The 24,264-nt window shown below is 37.7% G+C and overlaps 1 protein-coding gene across 1 annotated transcript in view; it reads right to left on the minus strand.

Moving 5' to 3' along the window:
* Nucleotides 1-20,595, minus strand: part of LOC120779661 (sodium- and chloride-dependent GABA transporter 1-like) — a 97,208-nt gene extending 76,613 nt beyond the window's left edge. Inside the window, exon 1 of the mRNA XM_040112016.1 lies at nucleotides 20,226-20,595. Within this exon, the coding sequence (XP_039967950.1) occupies nucleotides 20,226-20,456 (231 nt within the window). The 5' untranslated portion in view covers nucleotides 20,457-20,595. The remainder of the gene's footprint in view (nucleotides 1-20,225) is intronic.
* Between the last annotated feature and the right edge of the window lie 3,669 nt (nucleotides 20,596-24,264).

The following is a 24,264-nucleotide window of genomic DNA, read 5'->3' on the forward strand; positions in this document are numbered from 1 at the left end:
TGTTTGTTTTTGTAAAGCCGCTGGTTCACAACAGAGAGCTTTTCTCCTCATATGGTGAGATTTTTGTGATTTTCTCTTGTGAGGTTTGAGTAAGAATGGCCTCACAAAATAAACCTCACAACATACCTTACAAAATTTTCCTCACAAACCAGTTATGAGGTTTTCTCAGAATATGGCTGTAAACCTCAGAAACAAGTTGTGTGGCTTTCTCAGATTCTGTTAGGTGATACATACATACAACCCTTAAGTGAACAAAACTATTATATGTACTCTGTAGCAACTTGTTGCAAGAGTATAAAAATATCGGCATGGCATAGTATTGAAAAGAGCTCAATTATAATTTGAGATGATTTTGTAATAGCTCACAAATATTGTCCTTGCAATGCGCACACAATAATGCAAACCATAAAACAATTAAAGAGAATAGTGCTGTAAGAAAAAATTAATGCCTTTTGCAAAAATGTATTGAAGATTGCTGAATAAACGAAATAGGCTGTATAGATAGTAGAATGAACTCGTAATACTGTGTTTGAATTTATTAGCGGAAACGAGTATAAGTAATTTACCTGTAAATTTAAATTAATTTTGACAAACCTATGTTAAACTTTGAAAGTAAAAAAAGCTGCCAACTTTAGTTTTCATAAAATTGCTATTCCCATTTTCTCAGGAGAGTACGCTTGGTAGCAAACTTTTAAAAACTTGTTTGAGCAACATGTAGTAGTTTTTCAAAATGTTTCGGACACCTACGAAATCGTGATTATCGGGTGATTTTTTAAGAGCTTGATAACTTTTTTTTAAAAAAAAACGCATAAAATTTGCAAAATCTCATCGGTTCTTTATTTGAAACGTTAGATTGGTTCATGACATTTACTTTTTGAAGATGATTTCATTTAAATGTTGACCGCGGCTGCGTCTTAGGTGGTCCATTCGGAAAGTCCAATTTTGGGCAACTTTTTCGAGCATTTCGGCCGGAATAGCCCGAATTTCTTCGGAAATGTTGTCTTCCAAAGCTGGAATAGTTGCTGGTTTATTTCTGTAGACTTTAGACTTGACGTAGCCCCACAAAAAATAGTCTAAAGGCGTTAAATCGCATGATCTTGGTGGCCAACTTACGGGTCCATTTCTTGAGATGAATTGTTCTCCGAAGTTTTCCCTCAAAATGGCCATAGAATCGCGAGCTGTGTGGCATGTAGCGCCATCTTGTTGAAACCACATATCAAGCTCTTAAAAAATCACCCGATATAAATGTCCCTTCAACCTCAACGAATTTTTATATCTCCTGGAACCTTCTTAATGAAAAATTTACAAATAGAAAGTTACTAGCAAACATTTACTATATCAGATTAATTTTAGATGCGTCGGTGATGACTGACCAATAAGACGACAAGATGATTTTAAGTACAAAAGTGTTGCAAAGTCTCCTTTGCTGTTGGTCGCCTTGTCGTGGCGAAGGGGCTTAAGTAAGAGTAAAGAAACGCACTCTACTCTTACGAACTAAGAGGGACACCTCATAATTCCCACAATAGTGATATGGATGAATAAACCCTAGGTTTTACGCCCATCTCCTATTGTGGAAGTATGAGGATACCCGCACCAACACCACCCCAAGGGGTTGAGGTACCCGTGCCGATGGCTGAATGGTCAGCGGGCGGTAATAAATAGCTGATCGTGAACGGTCCCCTCCGATGCTCGTGCGAGGTCGGAGGTATAAATGCCTTCTCTACGCATATCGGCTCTGCGGACGAGTGACCAACCCTTTCCGGCTTACTCGTGGGACCAACAATGAACGTAACCTATAACACAACAACAACTACAACAATAGGAACCAAATTGTCGACAACAGCGGCGACAAAGGACATGACTTACAGGAATCCTATTACGGAATCCGAAGTGGGCGAATTACTCGCCTCCAGCCAGGAGACGAGTAAGAGTACTGCCGGACATACCAGTCAAAGTATACCGGTAGATATAGCAGTGAAAACAGCAAATATAAGGGAGGAAGCGTCCACCTCCAAAGCTGCCATGAGTATCAAGCAAAGTGCACTGGCGGCTAAAGGGCAAAACAAAAAGAAACGCAAGAAATCCCAGAATCAGCTGAGGAAAAAACGATACCAGAGGGCAGTCTTCTTACTGGGAAAGATAGCCAAAGACCAGGCAGCCGGTACCCCAGTTGATGAGGCAGAAACAAAGCGCCTCAAATTAATAGTAGACGAATATGAAAGCTTCCTGAAAAGGAAGCAATCAGAACCTCTAGAAGAGAGCGACCAAGAGAGCAATTCACAAAAACGGAATCGCTCTATCACAGAAATACAAGAAACTCTGCACATAAAACCTGAAGGTGATGAAGGTGAACACAGCAGTACAACAACAAGGCAAGGCATTTCTGCGATGTAGCCAGGGATAGCCTGAGAGTGGCCATCATAGACGGAAATTCCTCTTCTCCGAGCAAAATACAGGAAAGATGGGTGGAGATCGACGTGAGATTGTCGAGTATGGTGCTAAGCTCTGTAGTCGACAATCTTGGGGGTCCTCACCCGGAGTTTGACCCCTCTGAGACCCTCAGGGGTACAGGGTCATCAAGTGCGCGGACCAGGTCTCGCTAGATTTCCTGACGGGTAGTGTTGCCAAAATCAGCAACGTCTTTGAAGGCCACCAATTGAGGCTTATACCCGCCAGGGACATACCGAACATAGCTCCAGTATAAACAATAGAGGTGAGTCACTCTTGCAGTATATTCTGAATAGCAATCTAAGTATATGGAACAAGGGCGATAAGTCAACCTTTATTTTCCCAAGCTCTGACACAGACAGTCTCGTTGTGGATAACTGAAGGGTATCTGCTGAGCCTTCCATGTCGGATCACTCATGGATACTCTTCAGCATCTCCGAGAAATACCGAAGTCCTCTCACATATCGGAACAATAGAAGAAAAGCATTGGAAAAACTTACTAGCATAGCAACAAAAACGCCTTGAAAAGGAAGGCAATAAGAGTATTAGTAATCCTCAGGAACTAGATTCAGAAGTAGAGAAGTTGGAAAAAATCGTAACCACAACTTTCAATAAATCCACACCGTTAACAGTTCTGAAAAAGAGAAAGTATCTTCTTTGGTGGAACAGTGAACTCAAGAATTTGAGAACACAACTAAGGAAAGCTTCCAATGAGAGTTTTAGAACCAAAATCTGGCAGCCATATAAAGTTATTTTGAAAAGATTCAAAAAAGCAGTCGGGAAAGCTAGAAACGACTCATGGTGATCTTTCTGCACATAGATAGAAAGTTGCAGAAATACCGCAAGGCTGGGCAAATGCTATCCAAAGATCATACTAATACTGCCTACATTAGGGCGGAGGGAAGTGATTGGACCTCCTCGGCAAAAGATTCTCTGGAGGCACTAATTACAACGGACCATAAATAGTTTTGCACCATTTAAAGCGGCAGGTCCTGACGGGACTATGCCCATAATGCTGCAAATCTGGTAGAACCAATGGTTCAAAGGCTTAAAAATACTTGTATATACAAAGCAAGCATTCAACTATCTTACATCCCAAGAAGTTGGAAAAGAAGTAAAATTGTGTTCCTTCTAAAACCTGGCAGAAGAACACACGAGAATGCCATGGATTTCAGACCTATAAGCCTTACCTCCTTTACGCTGAAGGTACTAGAAAGGCTAATAGACTTACATGTAAGAACAATAATGGCGGATAAGTTATCGAAGTCTCAACATGCGTACATAAAGGTCCGATCAACCGAAACTGCCCTTCACGAGGTGATAAGTGTAATTGAAAAATCACTACACCACAAATAATACACCATAGCTGCTTTTCTTGACATAGAGGGCGCCTTCAATAACATAGAAGTAAATACTATAATTAATTCACTGACACATGGTGGCATAGATGACACTGTGTGCAGATGGATACTATCGATGCTTGAGAATAGGAAGATTATAGCTTCAAACGGCGCTGCAACACAAACAAGCTATGTGAGTAGAGGAACGCCTCAATGGGGGCTCCTCTCTCCGCTTCTATTGGTTGCAGCGCTGTACGAAATACTACTCCAACTAAACGGTGGAGAATTGAAAGCAGTAGCGTATGCAGACGATATAATTGTTGTTGGTTTCATGCATAACAGCCTTCAGCAGTCCAGCGAGATTATGGAAAGAGCACTTCGTAGGTTAAACCTATGGGCTAAAAACAATGGTCTAGGAGTTAACCCGAACAAGAACAAGGAGTGATGCTATTCACTAGCAGAACCAAAATACCTCAGTTTCAACTTCCGGTACTAAACGGTACAAGCACTAACTCTATCCCCCACAGCTAAATACTTGGGGGTGGAGATAGACACTCAAACTGTCCTAGAAAATAAATATAGAAAAAAGAATAAACAAAGCATTATGCATGGCCTACTATACTTGTAAGAAAATCGTCAACAAGAATTGAGACGCCTTAAACCAAAACATAATCATGTGGATGTATACGGCTGTCATAAGACCTATACTTACATATGGAGCTCTGGTATGGTGGCCAGCGCTAAACAAACAATACAATATTAGAAAATTAAATGGAATACAAAGAGCAGCATGTGCGGGTGTTACTGGTGCAATCAGGTCTTGTCCGACTGATGCGCTCAATGTGGTCCTGCATCAACTACCCATGGACTTTTATATTCACAAACAGCCTTTTGCGGCGATAAGAATAAAAGAATAGGGTGGTTGGAATCAGCAGAACTACTGACATAGTGTAAACCTAAACAAGCTCACCATTAATAAATCAGACTACATTCTCCTAAAGCTGCATTTCAATAGACACTTCCAGGTGAGGATACCATCTAGACGAGAATGGAGAACAGGTTCAATAGGAAAGGAGGATACCATCCCAGTCTATACCGACGGGTCCAAAATGAACTGCGGAGTAGGCTCGGTGGTATTCTCCGCTGATCTAGGCGAAATGCCTATATACGTCTACCGAACTCGGCTAGCATCTTCCAAGCAGAAGTAGGCATAGGAAAAGCCTGCGAAGTTCTGTTAAAAAACCACGGGAATATACATAAAGCAACTATATTTACGGATAGCCAGGCGGCGCTCCTGGCATTGTCTTCACCCATGACAAGTTCCAGTATGGTTCACAACTGCAAGAAAGCACTAAGCTCAATAAAAGGCAAGCTCCAACTAAACTTGATCTGGGTTCCCGGTCACAGGAACATTTTCGGTAACAAAAAAGCAGACGAGTTGGCAAAGGCAGGAGCTTTCCTCAACGAATCCGAGGCTGAGCTAATACTAAGCCCGCTAGGATCGATCAAAGGAGAGATCAATATACAATTTCAACAAGTTGCAAATAACAAATGGAAAAACATTACAAAATGCATCATAACTAAACAATTATGGCCAACATATGACAGGAAAAGAATTAACGACTTACTAAATAGATCAAGAAAAAGTATCTACAGAGTAACAGCTAACACAACAGGGCACTGGCCATTAGGGGAACATGCGTCCAAAATGGGCATGCCCTACAACGACATCTGCCGAGGCTGCGGAGTAGCAGGGAACAAGGAAACAATTTTCCACTATCTCTGTGAATGCCCAGCTCTAGCACAGATCTGACACAAAACAATTGGAATCCATCAAGCACCAAACTGAACTGTTTGAACTGTTGATTGACCACTGGATGGTTCGAAGCGATTCATCCTAGCGTTTATCGTTGTTTACTGATGGTAAGAGCATTGATAGAATGGTTCGATTGCAACGCTCGACTGGTGTGTTCATCCTGCAATCTGTACCTTGGCGGTTCGTAGCGATGCTGTTTCAATTTCGTGTGATGATTCAACAGGAAAACGACTTAATGCATCTACATGTGCCATTCCCTGCCCACTACGATCGCCAATTTCAAGATCATAGTCCTGAATACGCAACCACCACCCAGTGATTCGCGGCACTAGCTCACGTTTCTTCATTGTTGTTTTTATAGCGTTACAGACAGTAATCAATTTTATTTTTTTACCGTAAATATAGTATCTAAATCTTTCGATGGATTCGACAACCGCGAGCGTTTCCAGCTCGTAGCTAAAATTGTTTTCAGTTTTTTAAACGCACTTTCTTGATCTTCTGCCCATATGAATGGTTCGTTTTTATGAAGTAAACGATTTAGCGGGCGGCTATCAACGCTGAAGCTGGCACAAATTTACAAAAGTACCCGCTCAGACCGAGAAACTGCCGAACTTGACTACACTTGTTGGCGTTTTGTAATCTCGTATCGAAAGGGTTTTAACTAGTCCTGGCGCAATACCGTCAGGTGTCAACTCATGACCCTGAAATTGTATACTGTTTTTCAGAAATTCGCATTTTTGTATATTTAACGTTACGTTTGCGTCGCGAAGAGCACTCAACACTCGTTTACCGTTTGACTTCCGATTAATATATCGTTCATATAGTTCATCATATCGTCACTCTTAACACGCTCTTTAATTTTGGCAGTTAATCGCGAAAATACGACTGGCGCATTTTTAAGTCCAAAGGGCATTCGTTTAAATTCGAACAACCCTTCCGTTGTTACGAAAGCAGTATATTTTTGACTATCTTTCACAACCGGTATTTGGTAATACCCACTATTTAAGTCGAGCACAGTAAAATACACGTATTGCTTTGCGATTTGCAACTGTTCCTCAATGTTTGGCATTGGAAAAACTTCATTACGCATATGTAGATTCAATCGTCTGAAATCAACGCATAAGCGCTCACTACCGTTTTTCTTTTTAACTTGAATCATTGGACTCGCATATTCAGAATTTGATTTTGTAATAATATTACACGCTAATAGTTCGTTAATCATTTCCGCGACGATTTTCTTTTTAGGTTCAGGAACCCGAAATGGTTTCTGCGCGATAGGAACGTCGGTATCAAGATCTATGGACATCTCCACTAAATTGGTTTTGAATATTTCATGCATGTTTGTTGCAAAAATATCACCGTAACTATTCAACAGTTCAACTAAATCATTTTTAGTAATTAACTCGCTTATACCGCCCCTTATATCATCGATAGTAAATTTATTACCGCTTGCAAAAGTTATACGACCATCTACAATAACAGCCCGCATATCATTAAAAAGGTCTTGGCCCAGCAGTAGATCTGTTGTTAAGAGTTGATCATCTACGACATATAATATAACGTCCCACTTTAGGTTTTGTATTTGTACACGAACTTTCGCGTGGGCTTATATATATAATACCACCACAAAATCCACTTGTTTTTAATGCGCATTTTTCTTGTTCATATTTTAAGTTATTTGCTACCGTAGCTCTGACCATGCAGCACTCACTGCCCGTATCAATAAATGCCATTAATTGTTGACCGTTTACAACAACACATTGCTCAAAAATGTTATTCGTTGTTGTTTCTCGCGCTGTATTCGTTTTTCTCACTACGGTTTTCTTTTTCCCGCAATTTTCCGGTTTACTTTTAGGATGCACTTTATAACAATCATTGCATCTTCGCCTGCGTTGTGGTTTAGGACATTTACTGGAAAAATGTCTTTTTTCTTGGCAATTATAACAAATTACTTGTTTATTTATATCGCTAACACTTACGCTTTTCTCACTTCAAATGTGTTGCTCATATTTACCCGAACGCGTTGGAATGTTTTTGCTATAATCCGTTATTGCTTGACGAAATTCACGCATTGTTTAAAACGAGTAGTTGCCATAGCCGTTTGTAGTTCACGATGTTTCAACCCATCTCTAGCATATTTCACAATTGCAGACTAACTCAATGTAAATGGTTTCCCTAATGCACTCACGCGAAAGCAATAGTCTAATAAGTTTTCATTTGGCTTACTCACTGCCTGACTCATTTTGTAGTGTATGACAGCTTCATCTGGTATGCAGCTGAACTCTTCGCACAACCTCTTTGAAAGTTCGTTCCAATTGTCTGTCGAATTGAGCCAAATTTTCGCGGCGCCTTTGAGTCGACTATAAACAGCCAACAACAAACACTTTTCTTCCCACTTATAGGCACTCATAGCACTATTAACTCTATCTACAAACTGCTCAACCGTGATTGACGATTCGGATGTTGGATCGAAGTCTGGTATGGTTTCTGCAATTTCTTTTACAGAATAATTAATTTTAGTCGCCCTTGTACTTGTGATTCTAAACGTGCTTGTTCCGCAAACGAATTTAAGTTACTCACGTTATCACTCGGTGTCGTATTCGAATTAGACTGCATCAGCTGCAGCACCGAGGTAAACATTTCGCGCAACTCATTTATTTGATCTTGCACATTCGTCTGTGTAAATTCTATCACGTCCGCACCAACCGCTTCACTTAGTCGCAAAATTTGTTCATGTTTATGCCCTTCCGTTTCTAAACCTTTTTCGCTAAGTAATTCTTTTATTTTAGATAATTTCAGACTACTGATTTTCACTACCGCCATTTTGATTATTTACGTTTGTTCGATTGTGTGTGTTTTGCACAGAATTCTAATTAGAATTAAGTCGTTTTGTTTTGTTCATTAAAGTCGCACGTTGTCGTTACACTTACGCTTACATGTTTTCGCTGTTTAGGGATATAACCCGACGCTTGCCCAGCGGAGTCTCAACAAACCGCTGCTCGCGAAATTTCACAGTCTTATGCGCAGACTCATCCCACTTCTGACCTGTAAGGCTCCGAAAGGCTAGGATGGTACTTTGCTTCCCGAAAATGAATTGATAACACTTATCTAACAAATTATTTATTTAATGGAAAAGTTAATAATGAAATTGAAAGATATATTAATATTAAGTTAGAGTTATCTCGAACTCGTGCGCATGGATATCTACTCGTGTCGCGGTGTTGCAATCAACTCGCTTAACAGTCGAGGAGAGGGTTGCCACTCTTACACCTGGGCATCATTCACAAGATCACATGGAAGGGTTCTACAGGGAAGGGTTTCGGTATTGAAACCTTCTGTTGGTCGCCGCATATTTTCATATAATTTTCGAGCCAGATAATCAAGCTCTTCATAATCACGCATTTCGTTCTTTCACGTCTTTTATCTGCAAATGCTTCTCGCTTCCCTTTTCAACTCTCAATATCTATTCTATCCCGCACGTTTTGTGGTTAATTTTAATGTTGCGAGGTAGGCAGTCGGTTTCCTCGCCTTACCAGCTGTTCTTTTGCCTTTCACGAAAACCAATGGTTTCGTTTGCAGCTGTATGTAAGGAGTTTGAAATGCCGTCAAACAGTTCCCTTATACCGAGTTGCTGACGAGTGCTCTCAAAGAGCAGGAATGCAAGTCATGTACAAAGTTCGCCTGCCTGTTGTGATTGCAGCTTCTCGTCGTCGAACCTTCCTTGTGTTTACTGACGTGCGGTTTTTGCTGCACAGAGGCGTGCGTATCTTGGTTGCAACAAGATAGCAGTCCGAGTCCGAGTTTCATCATGGAGGCTGAATTCACCGACTGTAGTGCCAAAGATACCTTCTTTCCCACCCTGGCATTAAAGTCGCTAAACATGATTTGAACATCGTTGCACTTCAAGCGTTCATAGAAGGCTTCTTTGGTCATATTGTTCTTCCCTTCCGTCGGGGTGTAGGCGCAAATCGGCGATATGTTGAAGAACTTCGCTTTGATACAGATTGTGGCTATACGCCCATCCACCGGGGTGAGTGGCAGGATTCGGTGACGGTGTCTCCCTCCCACTACGAATCCTTTACCGAAATTGCGCTCTTTTATATGGCCACTGTAGTAAATGCCACAAGGACCTACTCGTCTCCGCCCTTGTCCCGCCCATCACGTTTCTTCAACGGCGGTGATGTCAGCCTTTACTCTAACGAGGACATCAACCAGCTAGCAGCGGCCCTTCCTAATTAAGGGACCGGACATTCCAGGTGCACGCCATCTATTCATAGTGCTTATTACGTTTGATGTGGTCGTCGTCAAAAGTGAATGGCAATCAGAGAACTTTTCTTACTTGCATGAGCTTCTATAAATTACTGCATCCTTTACGAAATCACTCCGTATTAAGGCCTTTTAGCACAACTACTAAATTAAGAGTAGTTTTCGATTTATGTAAAACCTTCAATAATCTTTTTCTTCTTTATTAGCGTAGATACCGCTTACGCGGTTATAGCCGAGTTTAAATCAGTGGTCGGCATTTCTTAGCACAATTGTGCAAACTAGCTTCACACGTACGCTTACGCTCTATCGTTCAGTCGTTGTCGAGCCAGCAACGAATTAACATCACGCATGACTATAGCGCAAAACCAAATATGCCCTGCGAGAAATATTTTATGATCCTAAATGCCTTTGGTGGCATGCAATGCCTTATATGTTCCAAGTCTTTTAAAGATAATAGGGAATATATACTTAAAAGAAGAAATATTCTACCTACCTAATATTTGAACCCCATGTAACAGTGAAGCTTTAGAAGAAATGATTCGATTAAGAAGTAATAATTCGTAAAGTCGTCAATAGAACTTGGTCGCAAATAATATAACAATTAGTCAATGAAAGGTTACCAGTAGATATTAAATGCTGCCTAATTATCGATTTACTGAACCAATACCAAATGTCATAGTTCATATTTTAACAAAATTGGGGTTTCTCACATCAAACTAAAAAATTAAAAATAAATATAGTTTAAAAAAACTAAAAAACACGCTTCTAAAGCATATCAAACTAAAAAGTGAAAAATAATTCTTTGCTTTGTGACATATTTTTTTCATATACATATATATAGATACATATCGAGCATTCCACGCTATTTTCACAGTAATGCAGGCATTTTTCCTTCATTATTATTGTTAGTTTATACAAAGAATTATTTTTCACTTTTTAGTTTGATATGCTCTAAAAACGTGTTTTTTAGTTTTTTTAAACTATATTTATCTATATAAGTGAATTGTAAAATGAATGCATCGGGAGAAAACTGGCAAAAATTTCAAACAAAAGTGGAAAACGTGCAAACAATGAATCTCCTTAACTCCATGAAAAAAAAATTCTTATACAACCAAAGAGATTTGACATTCTAAGTGCTGATGACGATCCTTTGTTAAACGATGGTGAGAACGTGTCAGTGAACGAAAGAGCTCCAAAGCCACCGCCGTTAATTATACCTGGGGTTTATAACATAAGCGAAATGATAAACTATATTTCAAGTGTAATTGCCAAAAAGATTTTAGATATAAATCGCTAAGTGATGGGCAAATCAGAGTTATGATAAATAATATTGAATAATACAGAAAAGTTGTTAAACATTTAGACAGTGTTAAGGTGTGTTTTCACACATATCAATCCAAACAAGAGCGTTCATAAAGAGTGTGATAAAAGGTATCAGTAGAATCACTAAGCAACCACTATCAATGTTATTTGTTGATTTGGAGCCCAGCGCCAACAATAAGGAAATTTATGAGCATAAGCACTTAAATAATGCTATTATTAAGGTAGAGGCTCCTCGTCAAACTAATGACATTGGTCAATGCTATCGATGTCAGGAATTTTGATATACTAAAACGTATTGCAAAAACCCGTATAAATGTGTAAAATGCATCCAACTGCTCAATGTACTAAACCTAAAGACACATTACCCACATGTGTTCGTTACATGCAAAACCCTACAGCGAATTATAACGACTGCACTGTATACCAACAACTCGTACGAAAAAAACCGGTTACCCAAATAATAGAAGAGAGGAAAAAATACATAAATGGACCAACAAAACTTCCCTCGCTTAAGTAATGGGTTACCTAAATGATATTCCACTAACAATGAGGCAAGTGACAACACTAAGCAGATTTATTCTAATATACATACTAAAAGGCAATACGAAAAATGAACAAAATTCAATGATAAAAATTGAACAGGTGCTAGAAAAACAAATAGAATTAACAAACACTCTACTTAACATGATGTCTCTACTTCTTAACAAGCTATGCAAGTGAACCTAAGATTAGCAATACGGAATGCCAATGGCATATCCGGTCCTAGTCAAGGAATATAAATATTTTTAAATCAAAATTTTATTGACAGTATGTAGTCAGAAACACACTTCACAAATTAAACATTCTTACAAATAATAAATAGTCGCCTCTAATCATCCAAGTAACAGGGCTCATTTTAAGTATTCTCACATTTGTCCATACAGATTACTAGAAATAACAAGATGAGTTTTTGGATATAAAAAGTAATCCCCAAACAAGCACGATTGTTAGTAAATGTTGCTATGCATTAGGGAAAATCCTCGCCCCCTACGCAAGTTAATGGGAAAGAATGGAATTCCTCCCTTCAATTTGGATACATTACAAAATACATGACAAAAGGGCTAATAAAGATAATGTTTTTATGTTCATATGTTTTTCTACAAAGGCAATGCACTTCTCGCTACTCCCTTCTACACTTCAGAAGTCATATCAGATCTAACTTCAACAACATTTCTTCGTTAAAAATAGGTCGATAAATATACCAAGATCTCTACATTTTTTGGGCTATGAGAAGCGGATGTTAAATTAGTTAAAAACATTTTTTTTCGCGTAGTTGAAGGAATAATGACTTTTGAAGAAATATCTACATCATAACACAAATTGAAGCTATTCTTATTTCGAACCCAATTACTCCATTATGAGATAACCTAAATGATCGCCAGACGTTTACACTAATCCATCTTTTGATAAGGCAGCCATTATCCACTATCTTTGACATATATTATAACCAAAGTTACCATAATAAACTGCCCTTTGAAAACAATAACACTGGTACATTGTCTTAAATAAGAAAATAATACCCCATCACAGCGCAGAAGAGGGCGCATTGGAAACTTAACAGCCAAGAAGGCAATAATAGTATGGTTGATTTAAAGACAAGCAATGGCATATCGAAAAGCTTTTCCAAATATTTGTCCGCTTTCTACCTATGTGGTCGACTCGAATTAAAGAACAAAAACTTTTTACATGGTTTATTAACCATATTTATAGTTTTTCCTTGTGTAAAATGTTTAGAAGTAAAATATTTTGAGAACAGCCCATGAGAATTTTTTTGAAAAAAGGGGATCTGTCAGTCCGACCGTAACATACAAATGCCCACATCGATCTACTTCAATACATTTTTGAGAGGCAGACATAAACATTTTTAAAGAGCATAATATTTACACCAGCAGCTGCACTATAAACACTTTAATATTGAAAAGCTCCAAAATATCATCGCATTCACAGGAAGAGAGCATCAACGGAGTACGAAATCACTGTTACTACACCACGTTTCCGCAAAAATAGGAAGGCTGAAAGGAATGAGAACTGCTTACTTGGCTTCTTGCGAAACCAATCTTTAGTGCAAGACGTTACCTTAGATGCACTAAAACGCCAAAGTCAGGCCTATTAGAATACTATTAAATTATTGAACGAGTCAATTTGTGTAATCAATTAGAATACGAGTTATTTATTGAAGCAGCCACCAAACTCAGCACAATAATCAAGACCTTTGAAAGGCTTCAAATAGGCATTGTACGCGTCCTGTGAAATGCTAGAGGGAACTTCATAGAAAGAGTGTGGCCTATAAACAAGTTGGAACGCCAAATACAATTAAGATTAGACAATTGCGATCAGAGTTTGTGCTTCCAGATACTGCTCCTTCCGAACTTCGCCGTACAACTACCACAACAGCACAAAATTATGCGACAGGGGTTAATCATCAATCATAATCATCTAATGCCATCGTGCAAAATTGCTAAGGTTTGTTTGGAAACAAGTCTTGTATAAAGCGTCTATATAATATTGGTATACCATATATGATATTGATAGGTATGGTATAAAGCCAACAGAAGGTTTAAAATTCTTATGTTAGGTGTGAGGCTACAAGTAATATTACCCGATTTCGCCCAATTTGGGCATTACAACATATCATTTCCAAAAATACGCTCCCTGAGTTTTAATAACTTCTATTTTGGCATGACGATGTATCATTAGATTAGATAGCTCGCAGATTGACCAATCTATATAGTATAAAGTTACGCGAATATTTGAAAACTCTTCTATCATGTACTTGGAGGCTGGGGGGCGTATTCAGCCGATTTTTTCCATTTTAGGCAAAAGATACTGAGAAATAGAGTCTCTTTGAATTTCATTATGTAAGTTATCAGTGACCAATATAATTATGCGATATAAAACCAACCGAAAGCTCGAAAATATTTATATTGGATATAAGTGTACTTGGGGAAATACTGACTCGATTTTATTAATATTTGGCGTGAAGACTTGAGTTTCATCAAGATATCTCACATATTGTCCCATATTATTATTAGGAAACAAGTAAGGAAGGGCTAAGTTCGGGTGTCACCGAACATTTTATACTCTCGCATGATAAAGTGATAATCGAGATTTCATTATCCGTCATTTACATATTTTTCAAATACCGTATTTGTGTAAAGTTTTATTCCGCTATCATCATTGGTTCCTAATGTACATATATATTATACAGAGAAGGCATCAGATGGAATTCAAAATAGCGTTATATTGGAAGAAGGCGTGGTTTTAAACCGATTTCACCCATATTTCGTACATGCCATCAAGGTGTTAAGAAAATATTATATACCGAATTTCATTGAAATCGGTCTAGTAGTTCCTGAGATATGGTTTTTGGTCCATAAGTGGGCGACGCCACGCCCATTTTCAGTTAAAAAAAAGCCTGGGTGCAGCTTCCTTCTGCCATTTCTTCCGTAAAATTTAGTGTTTCTGACATTTTTTGTTAGTCGGTTAACGCACTTTTAGTGATCTTTAACATAACCTTTATATGGGAGGTGGGCGTGGTTATTATCCGATTTTTTCCATTTCGGAACTGTTTATGGAACTGTTTATGGAATACCTGAATGAAACGACTCTATGGAGTTTGTTTGACATAGCCAGAGAACTTAAAAGTATAGAGAAGGTGCAAATTGAATTCTGTATGACGGTTCGATTGCGCGGCTAACAGAGCTGATAGAATCAGATCAAGGAATTCGCCGTGCTCTGGCTATTTAGCAGAATTGAGCACGTGCGGTGGCAGAAATATATGTAAAATGACTGAGAATAAATAAAGAGAATTGCTTTGTAGAAAAATATACAAAATATATAAAGTCACACAGAGAATGTAAAAAAGCATTCTCTGAGTGACATATGCATGCTTATATTGAATTATATGAACCATTGTCACATATGCGTGATTACTTTGTGTTATAAGAACCATTGTTTTCCGAAAAATGGTAAAAATTGTATGTGATAAAATTAAATAAAAAATAATTTTAAATAAATTATTATTTCAAAAATTATATTAATTTCGACTATTATAAAATGAACTTAAATGTGCTCATATAAACACTTCCATTCATTCCTTCCATTTCTTAAAAAAAATTAATGACCTTCATGAAATATGCATATTCGCATTATTTCGTTATCATTTCCATATTTGTACCAATCGAATTTCTATGACACATGCATATGTACATATATTATTTCTTTGGCACATTTGTCTGTATGTTTACGAAAGCAAATGCGAGCCATATAGATATGTACATACATACATTCATAATAACAAGTGTCGCACGCTTCATTCGCATCTCCGTTGTCACGGTCAACCAATGGCCGAAACTTGCGTTTTGTCAAAGAGTCAAGTGCTGAACACATTGAGTGCGAATACACACGTTCTTATGGAAACAGTTATATAGTTGTGAAGCTGCCTCAATAAATGTGTCCCTAAGAAGTGTGTATTCTAATATTTGACAAATGTCGCTTGCAGTCTGTCGCGCTCATTGTGTTCAGCACTTTTGTGATGATAGAAAATCCAAGCTGTGCCGAAAAAAATAAACGAATGGCCGCCAATTGTCACCGCTTCCCTTGCCGCTGTACAGCTCCGCCTACAAACCAGCGTAAATATGTGTGCATTTGTATGAGCGTGAATACATATCGACGCAGATTTTTGCGAGTCACGGGAAAATATTTTAGATAAATATTGTAAATCGACAACGGCTATGTTGCCACTTTTGTCACTTCTTTCTGTGAAGAAGCATCAGAAAGTTGTTCAATTTATGATTTTTAGCTTTTGCCATCGTCGCGAAAAGACGCTTGTAGGCAAAGGCATGCTCGGGGAGATGTTACGGCGTCTGTTTTTATGAATGAAGCGAGGTAGCTTGTGGAATATGCTCCTATGTTTATGAATGAAAATGTTTTTGTTGTAAAATTTACGTTATTTGAACTTCGCCAATTTGGCAGCCATATTGACTTGTGGTGCTTTTGCTATTTAGACAATTGTTGTTTTTGTAGAACAATGCTTAAATTTTTTTTGGCGACATATTCACATGTGTACGCATATGTATGTTTGTATGCTTGTGCTTTATTTGCTCGGCAATGTATGCAAATATATGTACATATAAGTATATATGAATGTATGAACATGCAGATCAATGCGCGCGCATGTAACACATTATATTGATAAGTGATAAAATCATGATTTGAATTTCTGAATGCGCCCATGCGTATACATAATAAGATTATGATATGGGCATGTGCAGAGACATAAGATTAATATGATAGAAGATGTACATACATGCACACATACATACATATGTATAAATTGTTGTGATAAATTTAATTTCTATTAGTAGGAAATATAATATAATACAAAAATATTTATTAGAATAGTATATTATGTAAAAATCAAAGAAAATTATTAAATATGCAAGTCCAAATTGACGATAAATATTACTATGTATGCATGCATTCATACAAAATTATACTCATATCATAATTATGTTTACATGTCAATATTGAATTGCCGACGGCAAAACGCAAAAGCATACATATTTGCATACATTGCGATTCCCAAGTTGAAAAATTGAGGCATGAAAATATCAATGATGTTGTTGGGTGATCATAAGGAGCATGCATACATATATTTATGTCTCTTCATATTCTTGGGCATGTGAGACAAGAACATAAAAAATTTGTTTATGTTCTCTGTGTGAGAGGTGTGTTTTGTACACATTTTTCGCTGTTCAAAATGAAATAAAATATAAAACAAGCAAAACGAAAATCGTCATGGGCATGTTAATATATTTATCTCTCTTCATATTACCTGCTTTGGCATATATGCCATGCCATCATATGCCGAAAATACTTACATATATTTCTTTCTCTCATATTCTTTGTTGAATATGTGGAGAACAGTTAAAAATGTTAAAATTGCGAGGCTAATTCCGACCTACAATGTTAACAAATGCGGCGAATTCCTTGATCTGAATCTATCAAATGTTCGCAGTCGAACCTGCACCTTCTCTATACTTTACATTCTCTGACATAGCTATAGTAGTTTCTGAGATATGTACAAAAAACTTAGTAGAGGGCGAGGCCACGCCCACTTTTCCAGATTACGTCCAAATATGCCCCTCCCTAATGCGATCCTTTGTGCCAAATTTCACTTCAATATCTTTATTTATGGCTTAGTTATGACACTTTATAGGTTTTCGGTTTTCGCCATTTTGTGGGCGTGGCAGTGGTCTGATTTTGCCCATCTTCGAACTTAACCTTCTTATGGAGCCAAGAAATACGTGTTTCTTTCATCATGATATCTCAATTTTTACTCAAGTTACAGTTTGCACGGACAGATTGACAGACGGGCGGACAGACGGACGGACGGACAGACAGACATCCGGATTTCAACTCTACTCGTCACCCTGATCACTTTAGTATATATGTACATGTATAATCCTATATCTGACTCTTTTAATTTTAGGACTTACAAACATCCATTATGTGAACAAAACTACAATACTCTCCTAGCAACTTTGTTGCGAGAGTATAAAAACGTTCTTCAAACTTCATTGTGAACCTTAGATATTGACTGCTCAGTAGTTCCTGAGGAATTATTTCATTCATATTTTATCCCCCACCAAGCTCATTATTTAATTTTGTCTTTCCGTATCATAAAGGATGCGAAATTTAATGCACCTGGTCTAACTAAGTATTTAGTGAGTTTTGGCGCATTTATTACTTTTCAACATAAACTGCATATGGGGAGTTGACGTGGATTTCACTTCGTTTGAGGAGATATAGTTTTTGGTTGATATAGCTTTGGAGGTTTTTAAGATACATATAGTACATTATACCGAGTGGCAGAGTTACGCCATTTTTCAGTCCACATACCACTCACTTCTGTTTTTTCAATTTTATATCTTAATATGAAGCATAGTTATAATGCTTTGTAGGGTATAGCTTAATCGCATTTTTGACCGTGACATTGGTACGATTACGGCCATCTACAATACCGGCCACCAATGAACCCGTGTATGTATCGGGTGATTTTTTTGAGGTTAGGATTTTCATGCATTAGTATTTGACAGATCACGTAGGATTTCAGACATGGTGTCAAAGAGAAAGATGCTCAGTATGCTTTGACATTTCATCATGAATAGACTTACTAACGAGCAACGCTTGCAAATCATTGAATTTTATTACCAAAATCAGTGTTCAGTGTTTTATCGACAAATTTTGTTCAGCGATGAGGCTCATTTCTGGTTGAATGGCTACGTAAATAAGCAAAATTGCCGCATTTGGGGTGAAGAGCAACCAGAAGCCGTTCAAGAACTGCCCATGCATCCCGAAAAATGCACTGTTTGGTGTGGTTTGTACGCTGGTGGAATCATTGGACCGTATTTTTCAAAGATGCTGTTGGACGCAACGTTACGGTGAATGGCGATCGCTATCGTTCGATGCTAACAAACTTTTGTTGCCAAAAATGGAAGAACTGAACTTGTTGACATGTGGTTTCAACAAGATGGCGCTACATGCCACACAGCTCGCGATTCTATGGCCATTTTGAGGGAAAACTTCGGAGAACAATTCATCTCAAGAAATGGACCCGTAAGTTGGCCACCAAGATCATGCGATTTAACGCCTTTAGACTATTTTTTGTGGGGCTACGTCAAGTCTAAAGTCTACAGAAATAAGCCAGCAACTATTCCAGCTTTGGAAGACAACATTTCCGAAGAAATTCGGGCTATTCCGGCCGAAATGCTCGAAAAAGTTGCCCAAAATTGGACTTTCCGAATGGACCACCTAAGACGCAGCTGCGGTCAACATTTAAATGAAATTATCTTCAAAAAAGTAAATGTCATGAACCAATCTAACGTTTCAAATAAAGAACCGATGAGATTTTGCAAATTTTATGCGTTTTTTTTTAAAAAAAAAGTTATCAAGCTCTTAAAAAATCACCCGATAGTTCAGTGGTCGGCATTTCATAGCAAAATTTTGCAAACTAACTCACACGTACGCTTATGCTCTATCGTTCAGTCGTTGTCGAACCAGCAACGAATTAACATCACGTAGGACTATAGCGCAAAACCAAATATGCCCTGCGAGAAATATTTTGTGATTCTAAATGCCTTTGGTGCCATGCAATGCCTTTATGTTCCAAGTCTTTTAAAGATAATAGGGAATATATCCTTAAGAGACATTTTGTTAATTTTCATTATAGTATTAATTATTTATAAAATTTGCTTAATTTTAATTCCAATTTCCCACTGGGCTATTTTTTTTTCATGCTTACCAACACAGTGGCAGATCCTCTCATGCCGACCACTGATATAATTACATGACTATATCTCAATTCCAATTCGTCTTGTCATATTGGTAATTAATATATATGTATGTATATTTAACTCAATATTTATTTGGGTTACTTTTAAGTGGTACAGACTACCGATATTTGTACCGGAGATTAAGCTATGTGCCGATATGTTCATTTGATTAGTATTAAGCTTCATTTATAAGACAACTATTTATGTGTTGTATATGTACATTAGATAAGATAAGGAATTTGTAATATTTAATTATTATTTGGGTTCTGGGCAACCAGAGCTGAGTACGGTTTCAACCTTCAACATCCATGTTTTAATTTAACAATGAATTCGGTGTAACACGTAATTATGTAAATGACTTTTTTTTACAATTTTTATACATATCTTTTAATGTCATTTGCAAGGTAAAAAGCCTTGAGCATACATATTGTTTTTTATTTAAAAAATTAAGCTTTTAAGGCACATTTTGACAAGCAAATTTCACAAAGAGCTTTTAAATAACGAGAAACTCACTGAATGTAATAGTTAAAGATGATGGTCAAATTTTAATGTTTTATACTGCAGAGTGTTTAACAAAAAAATAGTGTGGTCATGTTACTCACTGGAGTGCAGTGTTTATTATATACAAGTAATATTCTTATAATAACATTAAAATACCTGTTCAGTTTCGTTCTTCAATTTTGTCAGTAACGAAGAGGATGAAATTGTGGTTGATGTAGGTAAAGTTAAGCTTTCATTTGTATTACTGATCGTAGACATTTCTATAGTTTCTATGCGTTTCCTATGAGATGGTATGTGTACTGTTTCCGAACCACCATGTCCTATTCCCGAACCATTATAAGCACCGTCGTCTTTAACATCTAAATCAGTATTGTTCGCCATAAGCATAAAGTTTTCAACAATTATCTTCTTACAGCCAGAAATTTTATGCACTTCTTGAAATTGCTTTAAAAACAACCTGATACCATCATAGTATACAATAAAACCAACTTATATTGCTTACGATATGTTGTGCGTTGCAATAAATGCTACCTGTAACAAATTTAAATATTTATTTTTTACAAGGTATTAATGTAATTATTATTTTACGATTAAATTTTTCCTCATGCTAGAAAACAATAATATCAAATTAAAAGGGTTCAACAATTATTAAGGTTCTTTACAAATAAAAAATATGAGAAAGGATACGATAATTGAAATCTCTAAATTAAGATAATAACCTACCTGTATTTGTCTTTTATATTTAAATGTTAGGAAAAGTTTTTAAATCGAATCTAACTCTTATTTTCATATTATTTCAGATCCGCCACATATACTCGTAGTATAACAACGCATACTTTGACCATGTAAGCGGTAATTCAAGTAAAAATTTAAGTATCTACATTTCAAACATCGTGGAAACACATGTTATTAAGCAACTTATGAGTATTAAGAAACATATGTTAAATTGAACATAGTGGGAGAAGACATAATTGTTGTTTTCTATTTATTAATAAGGAGGGAGTAATGCGTAAAAGTTCAAGCAAGTGAGGAAAGTTCTCTGATTGCCATTCACTCGGGACTCCCCGACGGAAGAGAAGGACGATGTGACCAAAGATGCCTTCTATGTGCGCGTGGAGCGCATCTATGAGATGTCACGATGTCAAAGTCGTGCTTGGCAACTTTAACACCAGGGTGGGCAAGAAGGTATCTTTGGCACAACAGTCGGTTACTTCAGCCTCCACGAGGAAACATTCCCAAATGGGTTGAGGTGGATCGACTCCGCCGATGGAAGGTAACACTTCTCCAGCCTGCTGAATCGCAGTGCAAGCATGTTCCATTGCCCGACCATGAAGACGTTTGAAGCAATTACCCGTCTCAAGAACAACTAATCGGTGAGGCCCGATGGATTGCCGGCCGAGCTATTCAAACACGGCGGCGAAGAACTGATAAAGGGCATGCATCAGTTTTTTTTGTAAAATATGGTCGGACGAAAGCATGCCCAAGGATCCACAATCACCGCCAACTACCTTTTCAGTGTGGCTGTAGACTTGGGCGTACGCCGATGATATTGATATCATTGGTCTCAACACTGCTCTGCTTTGTTGACTGTCAACGTCATAACGTCGAAGTCGTAGATATTGCGTCTTTCTCAGAACCAGTATCTACACCACCAACATTGTCAGACTGGAAATCCAACGCGGGATAACTCTTGCCAACAGGTGCTACTTTGGACTGGGTAAGCAATTGAGAAGTAAAGTCCTCTCAAATATTCTCCAGCTCTGAAAATATTCGACGCCGTTCCCGCCGAGGGAAGCAGAGGAAAAGGAAGACCTCCACTCCATTGGAAGGATCAGGTGGAGAAGGAGCTGGCTACGCTTGGAATCTCCAATGGGCGCATCGTAGCGAAAAGAAGAAACGACTGGCGTGCTGCTGTTAACACGGCTGTATTCGCATAATGTCTACGTTAGTAAAGAAGAAAAAGAATTACGACAGAGACATTAAATTTCACCTCAGAGATGGTGTTTAAATTCCATTTGATTCTTTCTTTTTCCAGTACACAAACAACAAGTAATTGAAATAATAAGCTAAAATACTAATAATGCCCTTAAAGTATGTCATTTTACGAGCAAAAATTGTCCAAATCCAAATAAAACTATTCAAGCCTCAGGGTACCGAATGTATCTACCCCAGTATGTATAGATGACTTTTACCGAAAATGTTGGTAAACTTTTGAAATATGCAATTGAATTTCACACAGTAATCTTTCCTGATAATAGTAACTAGTAATAACTTCCGATAATCGTGTGACTCCGTTATTTAAAATGAAAAAATAAAAAAAAAAATTTTTTTTAAAACTCAATTTATTCAAGTAGGGGAAGGTGGGGAATGTTGGGCCCGGCTTTTATGTGACTTTTTAACCGAAATCAAAACCCAACATTCCCAACCTTCCCCTACTTCATGGGCACCTACATTCGTAGTGGTTTTAGTTTGGTCGTAAGTCTTAACTTTGATATCTTGAGAAGATCGTACTCGACTCAATGCGACATACAGCTGGCCATGCGTAAAACAATGCTCCTTGAGGAAAACACCAACTCTTTCTAGAATCTGCCCTTGAGGTTTGTTTATTGTTATTGCGAATGCTACAATTATTGGAAATTGGCGACGCTTTAAAATAAAAGGAACTGTTGATTCGCTGGGCTGTAAATTTATACGGGGCAATAAAATTTGTTTCCCTTGTGATTCACCGGTTAAAATTTCGACCTCCAAACAATTACAATGTAGTGCTTTTACTATCAAGCGAGTCCCATTGACCAACCCTTCATATGTATTAAGGTTGCAGACTAACATCACAACTGTTCCAACCTTAAGCCTTAACTCATGAGGCACTACTCTACTGAAATTAAGGGAGTTTACAAATTCTGTTGGGAATCTGACATGCTCTTGAGGATCTTCAGAAACGACAGTATCCACCCTATAATATACCCTTTCTTCATCGGGCAACATATTTACTATTTCGCTATTTATTATCGTGCAGTGATCATTTTTTGGACACAAAATTGCCCGATCCTTCAAATGGTTTTGACTAATAACACCAGACTGAGGCTGAAATACCCAATCCACTAAATTTTCATTATTTCAAAATTATCTCTTCTGGTATATCGATTTTCGACTCTGGAGAGAGCTCTCGACCTTCTCCAACACGCAAAGGAAAACTGTTGTATAAGGATTCTTTAGAACGCATATTCGTTGAGGGTTTGAGACACCTAAACATTTCCAAAGTGAGCACCGTTTCAAACAATTACCAACTATAGCGGCGCGTGAGCTATTGGGCACCACAGGAAGAACTTGCCTGAAATCACCACCTAATAAAATAACCTTTCCACCAAAAGGTATTTCATTTTGGTGAATATCACGTAATAATCGATCTAAGCATAGTAATGCAGTCCCAGGAACCATGCTAGCTTCGTCCCATATTATTGCTGTAGAACATTTGATTGCTTTTCTGAGGGTGCTATCTGGCTTAATTAGAGAAACAGATGATTCAGTCAAAGGTATTGGAAATTTGAAGCAAAATAGAGGCAATCCCTGTCCAAGCCGCGAATATCACTTTCCGTCTGAGGCTACGAATATGATGAATAATGTTCTTATAAAAAAAGTTTTGCCAGAGCTGCCAGGACCATCAACAAAGAATGCCTTTACGACATCGTTGCTACTGGAAATTCCATGGGTTATATGGTCGAATATAATCTTTTGCTCATGATTAAGCTGCTCCTTTAGTGTTTGCGCGTATAATACTTCATCATCTATATTATAATTCTCAATTCCTGTGTCTTCAGTGGTAAGATCATCTGCAGGTAACCCGAAGTCTTTTAAAGATGTGTTATGTGATTGGAAAATGTGACTAATATTTCTCAATGCTGAAAGTTCGCTGGTGTTTTCTGAATTATTTCTTAAAAAATCTTCACAAAGATGCAATTTAAATTTTCTCCGGAGCTCTATTGGTGAGGTTGGTTCTCCAAATATGCTAATCATTGCAAACATACGTCTCAGTTGCACAGGCATTTTAAAGACAGATGCTTCTTGAAGTGCAGCCGCTAGCAACTTTCTCTTTACTGCTGATTCCCAATAAGAAGAAAGATGTTCCCTGTTCACGGTAAATATATCTGAATACGACCTCGGTCCTTTTAACGAAGTTAGTAATAAACGTAAAGCA

The sequence above is a fragment of the Bactrocera tryoni genome, unplaced genomic scaffold (genome assembly GCF_016617805.1).
Source record: "Bactrocera tryoni isolate S06 unplaced genomic scaffold, CSIRO_BtryS06_freeze2 scaffold_11, whole genome shotgun sequence".
Classification (NCBI taxonomy): Eukaryota; Metazoa; Arthropoda; class Insecta; order Diptera; family Tephritidae; genus Bactrocera; species Bactrocera tryoni.